Here is an 11,426-nt window from a genome sequence, read left to right on the forward strand (position 1 = left end):
CTTTCCTGCACTGCTATTGCTGTAAAAAGAAACACTACAGTCTACCAAAAACATTGTATTTTCACAATTTAACTTTGGTTTAACCACTAAACCCAACAAATAGCACATTCTATATGTAACTCGATGATTTCTTTATCCAAAATAATTAAAGCTAATTTAAAACACCAGTAAAAGACTTGGCATGTTCTCCTCATACTCATCTATCATTTAGGTGACAACAGTCAAAGACATACCATACAAATTGCTTATTCTGAATCATCTTTGGAAGCATTTAGTTTATATGTATTGGCAACTCTCAATAGTGCTCTGATCTAATAACTGATAGCTTCTCGAAGGCATTGCTGCACTTATGGGTCTTGGGGAAGGCTGTCAAAAATTAAGAACAAGCTACTAACGGAAAGGAGGCCAAAGCAGACAGTGAGATATGGAAAAACAACAGCAACAACAAAAAATAAAAAGACTCATGATAGAAGCATTTATGATAAGGTTTGAATTCAGCTCAATTAGGAGCAAGGGTACCAATTATGAAGGGTCCTGTATGGTGCACAGTTAGACAACAGGCATGGACAGAAGAGCTCCATATTGTATCTACTTGTATTCTCTATTTTTGTGACTTCTTAATATCCAGACCTTCATTTCAGAAGGGGCTCATATCAAAACACAGGTATTACCAGTTAGATATAAAGGATCAGTACCTCATTTGACTCCAGCAGACTCCCCTGCATTTCTGTCATCGCCTTTGTCTGATGAAAGTTGCGTGTCCACGCCAAAGTGACAAAAGGAACAAAGGGAGAAAACAAAAGGAAGAAATGAGACTCAACTACATACAGAAACAACAGGTAATAAGGTCACATGAACTTGCCGGATACAGATGTCACTGAGCACATGAAGCAGCAAAAGGATGAGATCAACAGCTGTGCCAGCATCCAGAAAGACCAGAGGATGTACCACAGGCGTGGAGACAAGAGAAATCTCAGATCGATACCAAAAAAGTTTAACATAAGCTGCTGGAAACTGTAGTAGAGACCACGTATGCAGGCTGGTCTCTAGCACCTCAATACATCAGGCACACTGTGTACAGAACTAGACAGATAAGAGGGTGGGATGTTTAAAGTTACTGTTAATGAGAAAAGGTTTCTGTACAGCCTCGATTCAAGAGTCATTCCTCCACATTTTGAGAAGATGAACTACTATTTTCCAAAACATATTTCTCAGTCTCCCATTGTAACCTCCTCTAAGCAAGCAATTAGATTAGCAAGAAGGTTAGAAGGCACGGGAAAGAGGCACAGCACAGCACAGCAGATACGTAAGAGGAGGAACTGATCTACTACTGTATCAATCTTTCCAGGAGACTTGTATCCAACTTTCTGAACAAATTTTAAAATCTCTCCACAATGCAACTCCTTCCCATTTTTTGTTCAGCTGCACCAGCAGAACTTAAAAGACTCAAGACACTAAACCAGCCTGCGGAGAAGGAAAAAAGAGGATCTCTATTTTATGGCATAACCCAATCTCCTGGAAAGAGTCTCATCAGACTAGGGTTGCCAATACACATGGATTTCATATTAAACCAGCAAGAATCTGAGACAGTATTAAGAATTAATTTTATACAAAGTATCACTTTCTAGTAATTGCATAGCAAATGTAAAAAAGAGGAAAGACCTCAGATAGGGTCAAGCATTTCACCCCTCAGTGAAGAGCACAAGTATGAGAAGGAAGACAGCTCTTTCACAAGACTAAGGCAGATGAACAGTACTACAGCATCATACTCCCTTTTCCCCACAGACTTCTAGGACATTCTCCCAGTAGTTCTCAAGCTACAGGAATGAGGGTGGTCATCACAACACTTCAATCCAAATTTCTGAGAAAATCTACTGGGGCACATTGTGATTTTTCAGCCATGAGAGTACAGAAGACTTGGGGCCGAAACCCAGAATTTACTTAGAAACCAAGTCACTTCCACACATCAACTCCCTTCTTATCAATAAGAATCACAGAAATCTTACATCAACCTTAATTCCATGACTCATAAGTATGTCCAAAAGGACAAGCAGAAAGAAGAACAGGAGGTGATTGGTACGTTTTGTTCGTAACTTCTAAACGTTCCACCTTCTAAACCTGCTCACAGAGGAGCCATAGTGAAGGCTTTCCTAACACCTGTATTATAGAGCTATTCTGCTATAATACTTCGCAAAAAACCCCACGCTGCTTCCCATGGGATCAGTGAACAATGAGTAAGTGAAATGGGGAGAGACATCTGCTGGACATAGAATAAAAGCAGGCTAAAAGCATCTACATTTAAAGGCAGTTTTGTTAATATCTCACTTCTGTGCTTACACAGCAAGGAGCTGTTAACTTCTTACGTGCTAAGTGTTGAAAATATCTGACTCATTTCTTTGAAGAGAAGTTAATCAAATACACCTCTCAAACAGAACAATCTACTAATTATGTCAGTTCTTCCATTAAAGTGATTTGATTAGTTATCCTCTTTGTTTGGGGTGGGGGTTTTTTTTAGTTAACTACTGATTCATTTTTGGAATAGAAAATACAGTATGGATCTTTCTAGCTTCTCAATTACTGAATTGAATTCTCAATTACTGATGAGTACCACCATCTTCTTATACTATCATACATGCACGTATGTTAAAAAAGACTGTCTTCAGCTGACTAAATGTCAAATAAATCTGCTTCGGAGAGACTGGGGGTGGGGGAACTTGAAGGATTACAGGTTTAGTAAATCTTTGTAAAGTACATAAATATTTCTGTTTAAATATACTCATTTAATATACAGCAACATTAAGTCTAACTAACTCAATTTCCCTTTTCTACCCAAACCAGAGAAAGCAGTATTTAATGAACACTTCCAACACTGAACAGCTTAAGGTAAACAAAAAGATATGCAATCATTTAAAGAACTACCTTACACATCAAGAAAAGAAAATAGCATGATTGTTACAAAGTCAAACTCATTCTGAGTTCAATGAGATTAAAAATGGAGTTTTCATGGGAAAGTACTGAATAGTGCCTCCCCAACTGTATTTTGCCCCCATCTTACAAGAAAAAACTGACAAAGCGTGATAAAGCAGAAATACATATTAGGAAACCAAACAGTATATTACATACTATTTAGTGACTTCAAAGGGAGTCAGAACCACCTGGTATACAAAGTTGCAGGCCACTGATTAACAGTGGGCCACTTAAGATATTACAGAGTGTTAAAAATGAAGATTAAAAACAAAGATTCACACAGCCCTGCATTAGAAAGCAGAGCTCTCAGCACCTCCCTCCCTTCAGAAGTGAAAGAGTATGTCTCTCCTTGCCACTCTCACTATCTTGGAACAGACTAATTAGAATTTTGCAGTGACCAAAATGAGCATGCTTGAGAAACCACAGTTTTAAAATAACTCTACAGCAACTATGTTGAATATCACTGAAGCATACAAATGTATTTCACCCGGTTTCTCAAAAGCTGCAAGGACGCTTGTCTATATATGATATTACAAAATTACAAGATACCTATGTTACAAACTTCAGAGATACAGTTCAGGTATTAAGGCGTCTGAGGTATGACCAGTATTTCTTCAATCTCACATTGTGTTTAGCAAGCACCATAAATCTGTGTACTGCGTAAAAAGCAAAGAAATAAATTCGATATTGACAATTTTTTTCTAAAATGCTCACCAAGAGACAGTCCTTACAAAGTTACTTGCCCAGATGCAGCAGTATTCCAGTCTTATCTCTAGATTATATCACAGCATACACCAACCTAAGGGTACAGATCAACTGCTAAAACTAACCACTGTGAGAATGGCTACTTATGCTACTGCATAACTTCAGTTTTATTAAGAGAAACGTTGTTCCCACTTTATAAACTTTTAGCTACAGGTCAGCGTCTCAAAGAATGGAGCTTCCACTCGAAGAAGTGCAGATCAACAGAAAAACCTATACAATCTGGATACCAGCAAACACTGAAAAACACTTTACCTCCTCGCTCTTTGACTTGTGAAGAACAAATCCTTTTTTCCATTGCCCATCAGCACCCTCATTTGGTTTACGGATGTTGAATTCAACTTTTGCACGATCCTTACTTTGAATAGCTTTCCACTCATCCAGGGTCATTTCCTTAGGACCTTCTTCCTTAACTTCTTCAACCTCATTCTCTCTGCAGTAAATTCATAGATATTATGATCATGACTTAGAACTCACATTCTACATACAACAATTCAAAATCAGTTGCTAATTGGCACCAGATTATAAAAAAAAAGTTTGACAAGTATTTAGCAGTTAAGACGTGTATATAAAAACCCCTCACTTCCACCACTCAGAAAGCACACATGAAAACTCACCTCCTTTAGACAGAGTGCCAAAAAAAAAAATCACAGCCAGACACCTTTAAGCAACTAAACGATGAGCACAGCACAGCAAAATGTTACACTGACCCATGCCATCTATTCTCCACATGAATGACAATTTTCTTTACAAATATGAAAGCCTAACTTCTGCAATGGACTCATCTGGAGCTTCCCCCCCTGCTTTTTGAGATACCTCTCTCCCAAACGTTCAAGTTAAGGCAGTGAGAGAGCTTGTTCTTACCACAATTTTCAAGCTTGCTAGTTTTTTAAAAAACAGAATTTAATCAGCTTTGGATAGTCTGTTTCCTTTATTGAACAAAAGACAATTATTAATTTCCCAGCTAACTAAAACAATTTCTACTTTCAGCTAACTTGAAAAAACAACAGCATACAATATAGTCATTTGTGCAATATTATCACCTCTTTAGTGCCTCTACCTTCTGCCAAAGAGCTGTGTTTAAGTAAAAAACACAACCACTATGCTCAATAACAGATCATGTTCCAACTACACAGGGAGTCAATCCTCTAGTCATTCTTCAGTGTGTTTATGCAACTAAATTTCTGATTTATAGAAAACTAGTGCCACGTATGTGCAGCAAAAAGATCATGAAATCCTCAACTTAAGTTCTTCATTTTGTAGCCATTAATTCTGATGTAATAACACAGAGGTTTTACATCAAAATTACTGTATTTCAATTTTTTCCCATTCTGTAGGACAGAATGATTTTTGACATGGTATTTATTCACAAGCATTTGTTTTGTTCAAGGCAAAGATATTACCCCTTGGCATTCCGCACATTTTACTGCGGTAAAACGTCCCACAGTTCTGCTGAAACATTTAGGTTAGACGTCCACACCAAACTAGCCAACCTGAAAACTAACCCATGTAAAGATGCTTTTCTATAAAGATAACTGATGGATTACAACAGATGTGCTATGCTTGAAACTGGGAAGAGTACACATTTTCTGCAGATTTGAGGAAGAAAAAAACCATACAAATAGATCTGCACATGGATGGGTCAGTATCTGGTCAAGCACAGGACGCTGCTACTAATAAAGGTCCAGGAAATACTGCAGACACAACAAATTTAATATATCTGGATTTCCAATACATATAATTTTTTAAGGACTAGCTAGCTTGCATTTTCTGACCAATGCTCAAGCTGTAATTCCTTAAAAGTTCTCATACTACTTCTGTATACAAGACGACCTTAACCTTGGACCACCACAACCGTGGAGAAGTCATAGCATTTAGTCTTTTTTTAGTTAAACTAAATCCATTTCTTCTCCTCTATGCAGTAACTGTACCCTCTTTACCACTAACCAAAGTTATTAATGAGGAAATCAAGCTATAGCAAACACCACATTAGAAATCTCGTGCAAACAAGTATTTCAAAATTCTACCTTATTTGTTTGCCATTTTCTTTTGAATCCACTATAAAGCACATTCCTCATTAAGATACTACATTTTATTGTACTACGCTGCCATAAAAATTTGTATCACGTTTTTACATCAAGTGTAAGCATCACTACTGCTCATTCTGCTTCTCTAGTTACTCTGTTTCATTCACCTAGTCACAGGTTTCTTCTGTAAGTGTCCAAGTGGAATGAGAAGCAATCAAGTTAACTTCTTTGAAGATTGCCTGCATACACAGAAGCTGGAGCATGAAAGAGATACAACCTTTTTTCTACAGGCTAGTCACACAGTTTCAAACAGTTGTTTTGAAAAACTAAGTTTAAAAAAAGTTGCCTTCCACTGGCAGAAGAACATTTTGTTCCTTTTGCTTAGTGGTTCTACCTAGTCATGTGCACAGATGCTTTTGGATTTGGTACTTAGGAGGTGCAATCCCGAGACCCTAAGCGTATTAGAACTGATAATTAATACCTAAATCTGAAAGTGACCAAGAGCCTGCATAACACTAATGAACAGTTTCAAGATAACAATTTAGACATGCAGTTTTTAAAGAGACAGTCTTTCAGCAGCACTGTGGATAATATCGTATCTACTGAAGAAAATATAATCAGAGTTTGGCAAAACAGAAGCAGGAATAAATATCAGAGGTTAAAGGCAAAGTAATGCTACCTTTGAAGCAATCAAAGAACACTAAGAGAGGTGGTACTCACTTATTTTCAGAATCAGCAGGCGGATGTTCCTCTCCCTCTGGCGTTTCCTCAGTTACAGCTGACTGATCCAATTCACTGCAATTACATAATGTTTGGAGTTTTGTTTTTTAAAAGCTCATCCCTATTTAAAGCTACATAAGATTAACAACTAAGTTCTAGAGTGGATTAACACAACCCACCCTTCTTTAAAAAGAACTATTTCATCAATAATTGGTGCTCTCTGTGCCTTTTCAATTGCTTTCCACCCTCTAACGTTTTCCCCAGAACTTACTAGTACCCATTCTGAAAGCCTCCCGCTGTACCTTGAGACACAAAATGGATTTCGGTATTAAAAATACTGTTTTCAATGTAATACTTTTAAAAAAGCACACTTAACCTGATCGTAATTGTTAAAATTAAATTGTTCTATCTTCAGCAAAAGAATTGTTCAAAAACCAGCACAAGACCCCCCCATTCCAAACTTCCCCAAAATTCTGGTTTTAACAGTGAAGCCATCCCTTATGTTACAAGAAATCTCTAATTTTTTAAATTCTGCAAAGGCTGCTTTAATAGTGTAGCAAAAATTATCAAAATCAAAGGCAAAAAAGGCAGCTAAATCTTTACATTTTGCAAGCTGTAAGAATTAGGATTAACATTCTGCTAATAGTTTTCTGAGCAATTACAGATTACTAACGTTAGCTCGTCTTTGACGGTTCCCCAGTTGTGTGATCCACTGCCACCACGCTTGTCCTCATGCTTTAGGCCGCTGAAATGTGAATGTGAAACAGAACTAACAAAACTGAGTTAACATTATAGTGTCCAGATACAGAAATTCAAAGGCAAATTTTAAAATGTGTTTTAATTGTAAAGAACAGTTAAAAAAAAACAATAGAAAAAGTTAAAGACTTACGATCTATCGCTGCCACTATGTCTGTCAAATTCACGTTTGCCACGAGAGTCAAACCCATCTCCTCTGCCCATTCCACGGCCACGGCCACGTCCTCTTCCAAGTCCGCCACGTCCACGCATAGGTCGGTCCACAATGGGTCTAGCATGGAACAGTCAAACATGAATATTTCGCCTCCGGAAATTTACAGCATGGTTTTTAAGGTTTTCTTTTTCTCTTTTGAGAATTTTATTTACTTACTTTTCCTTTGATAATTACCGTATCTGTGTTGAAGCTCTAATTTCAATGCCAAATTATTACACTGAAAAAACCCAAATATATAACGCCTGCATTTTAGAATCTGGAAGCAAATGCTCAGAAGGATTACCATTCATTTGCATCTTCTGGCATTAATTTCCAAAATTTAGTGTTTGTATTGTGTTACACCACTAGCTGATAGTACAATTTCAATTTAACTCGCGTTCATCCGACTTACTTTTAAAAGGATTTTAACTTTGGCTACTAAAAATTTAGTATTTGAACATTACTTTCAGAACACTTGAATTCTGGATGCCACATGATACTCGAGACACTTCAAAACTTGCCTAGACATAAGATGGCTTCACCAATTCCAGATCTGAAGTCACTGCAGCCAAGGTATAAACACCTGCATGGACTAACTTTTATTGGCTTGAAGTCAGCTGTAAGCATCAGCTATAACAGCAAACAAATCTCATCCTGCAGGCAACAGCTATACTTCAGTTCCTTTCCTGACCCATCTGCTGTAGATTTAGAGAGCTATGGTGGATATCTTACTGATTTAAACCGCATTTTCAGTTAAACCAACGGAACTGTTCATGTTAGATCACTCCCAGCCTATAACTTGAGCCAAGTTTGTAAACAAAATCATGGAAAAGGAAAGTGTTATATTCTGCATGACATATACTCTTCTTGTGACTGACAAAAATTTAATTCAATAAACTTTTTTTTTTTTTAAACTTAGTAGCAGAAGGCAGGACAGCCCCTTCCCATCAAAACTAGGAAAGCTGTCAGGCAAGACAAAATTCGTACTTATCAACAGAAAATTCTCCTCCTTCGCCCTTCTCATCAGCAGGTTTGTCAAAGCGGCGCTCACGAGGAGGTCGTCTCTCCGGTCTCCTGTCAATAGGCTTGCCTTCACCCTGCTGTTGCTGCTGCTGCTGCTGCTGATCAGGCCTCCTGCCAATACGTCTTATCCCTGAAACATTAGGCAAAACACATCAACGGAACGTGGAGCTGCTCTGGGAGAGATACTGACTAACACCGTAAAACAACATTGAAGGTAAGCTGGAATTGAAGTTTTTCTTCTAGCCTTGTGACTAGATAATCTGAGAAACTATACCTTTATAAAAAAGTCACCGTAGATCATTTGATTCTTCTTATTCACATTTTTATGCAGCATTTCAATCAAATTGTATTTTGTACAAGTGTACACACTTACAATATTGTAGGAAACAAAACCCGTCAGAGCACACAGTACATTAGTAATCCATGTTAAAATGATAGGGTCAACTTTCAAAGAAGGATCAAGTTAAGCAAGATGCCCCCCTCCCCCCGAAAGGTGTTTTTCAGGTAAAACAAGTGGTTTTTATTTTGATGCACACCAAAATGAAGTCAGCGTCATCATGCTGGACCCAAGTCCCTATGACAGCCACCCTGCTTCATCCCACTGCGCTCTTCTTGGGAACTTTTTTGGGCAGCAGTACAACCCGGAGCACAGTGTGCTCTCCCACAAGGGCCACCCTTACCCAGACAGGTGTCACTTGCATCCCAATAAGCAGGCAGCCCAGTACAGTAGATACTGGTCAATGACTAAATGGTGTGTTCATCCATACCAGTCCTTGCAGTTCAATACATGCTCCCTGAGAAAGATTCACCTCGTTGTGCACTTACTTAAAATAGCTTAAGAATACACTGTGCCACTGAACTGGCTAGCGTTCTTCCCTCCCCCTCTATGCCTTCTGAAAGCTTTTTTTTTTTTAATAACAACTCCCCATGGGCATTATCTTCTTCACTAAGACATCTGTAGGATCTTAAATACAGGTTTTTTTCCACTCATCTGAAAGGCCCGTTTACTCTTCTTTAGAAAGATCAGGACAAACACATTACTCCTTTGTTATACTATTTTCTTGCCAAAATGTTTAGGGAAAAAACACTAAGCAAGCCACCAAGGCTGGCTTAGGAATTGTGAACTATCTTTTAAATTAAAAGCTACCAATTTTTAATTTTTTTTTTAAGAATTAAGTTCCTGCCTAACAAGCAATGTCATATTTGGGTGGGGCTAAAGAAGTTACAGTTGTAATGATATCCAAGCCAACACACCCAGATGAACAATGTCTTCCTTACCTTACAAGCTGTACTTAACATGAAGTTTGCATGACATAGATTGCTTGCCAAGTAATCCTTACTCCCTGAGGAGACACAGGGGTTAAACTCGCTAGCATTTACTTTGAAAAGGACTCTCAAACTAAGGAATACCATTTCATTTTAAGAGGTAAAGCTCAGCAAGGAAAGCAAACAGGCCGGTGTCACATAGGAGGTATGCTGCAGAACTGGAATGAATAATCCACATCTTTCGAATTTCGAGTTCAACACCCTGCACTCAGAAAAATCTGGTTCCTGGTGAAGCCTAACCAAAAATACAAGTTATTTCTTTTTCTTAGTAGCACAAAGCTTTGAACTGGTAATTCACCAGTCAAATAATCTGCATCTTTACAGAGTAGTGGAATAGTTTTAAACTGCAATACATTCACACAGGATACAAACCCCATCGATACCATGGCATCCAACACCTTTATAATGTTAGAACTACTGTCCCACACAAAAAATAGAAATTTTCAAACTGGAAAGTCACTTTGTTTACTACAGTGCTCCATACACACTGCTACGAAAGCATGCCTGACTTTCTCTGTTTCACTACTATAATAAGCCACGAAATACTTTTCTGATAGTGAAGTAGTGCTTGTGAAAATGAATGTGAAAACTGGGAGGTAAACATGGACTGCCAGCCCTGCCAAAAACCCTCTGCGTTCTCTTGTGTTGACCAAAGACACTGCCCATGTTTCAGGTTTACCTCATGCGGGACAACACCGTAATTCTGTATCTGACTAATATTTCCAAAGGACACTGGCTTAGTAAATTGCCGCTCAGGACAAATTATTGCATTCCTCACAGGGAAAAAAACTCTCAAGCTTTAAAGTACAAAAGATCCATAAGCAAAGCTTGTCACAAGGTGTTTTCAAACAACATTTGGGAAGCCCACTTTCTAAAACAACCGGTATGTTAAAACTTTTTCTTCCTTAAAAAGCATAAAACATGGCGGAGAATCGTTTTGCGACATGCACTGCAGTAAACGTTAAAGTATTAAGATGCTTTCCTGTAGCACTGTGCTCTTCTGAACTGGCTGCGTTTCTGAAAAGATCACTTAGAGTTAAACTGCAGTTAGCAAGCTATTTCCTCACCCACACGCCAACTGCTGTCACCACACTTTGATGCATTTCAAGGACTCAAATTTGATTTCAGAGTTCTGACCAATTCGACCTGTGCTGAAGTTTGTGCGCGGTACAACTGCCTGCCACGGGACGACATGTGTGCGCACCACCTAGCCTTCTTCATGCAGCGCTGCGTCCTACTAATTACTTTGCCCACAGCATATTCATTTAACCTATTTACACTCTGATTTCTTTTTTCAGCAAAGTTTCCCGCATGGGATGTCTTCTGGGTTTACACAAACACGGCTAAAAAGTCACGCAGCCTCTTATTAAAACCCATACATGATTCCTATCGACACCGTTCCCTAGAAAAATGACCCAAGCGACTTCTGAAGAGCCCAAGGCCTGCCAGATATCCTGTCAAGTACGTCAGGCCACCCAAAACACAACTTAAGCTCAGGATGCGTTGCTGGGATTTTCTGTTTCACGTTACTCTTCTCCCGCGGGCAGTCCTCCCTCCTCCGTGCCCCGCCACGCGAGAACAGACGTCTCGGCACAGAGGCAGCACCCGGGCACCCCACGCACGCACGCCTCCATTTTGAGCGGGCCGGGCCG

The 11,426-nt window shown here is 38.8% G+C and overlaps 1 protein-coding gene across 1 annotated transcript in view; it reads right to left on the reverse strand.

Moving 5' to 3' along the window:
* SERBP1 (SERPINE1 mRNA binding protein 1) overlaps positions 1-11,426 on the reverse strand; it is a 34,104-nt gene that overhangs the window by 7,393 nt on the left and 15,285 nt on the right. Inside the window, exons 3-8 of the mRNA XM_009320657.1 lie at positions 8,413-8,578; positions 7,366-7,503; positions 7,150-7,221; positions 6,477-6,551; positions 3,985-4,162; positions 696-743 (exon numbers count right to left, since the gene is read on the reverse strand). Coding sequence (XP_009318932.1) covers positions 696-743; positions 3,985-4,162; positions 6,477-6,551; positions 7,150-7,221; positions 7,366-7,503; positions 8,413-8,578 — 677 coding nt within the window. The remainder of the gene's footprint in view (positions 1-695; positions 744-3,984; positions 4,163-6,476; positions 6,552-7,149; positions 7,222-7,365; positions 7,504-8,412; positions 8,579-11,426) is intronic.

This window comes from Pygoscelis adeliae, unplaced genomic scaffold (assembly GCF_000699105.1).
Source record: "Pygoscelis adeliae isolate BGI_AS28 unplaced genomic scaffold, ASM69910v1 Scaffold402, whole genome shotgun sequence".
Taxonomy (NCBI): Eukaryota; Metazoa; Chordata; class Aves; order Sphenisciformes; family Spheniscidae; genus Pygoscelis; species Pygoscelis adeliae.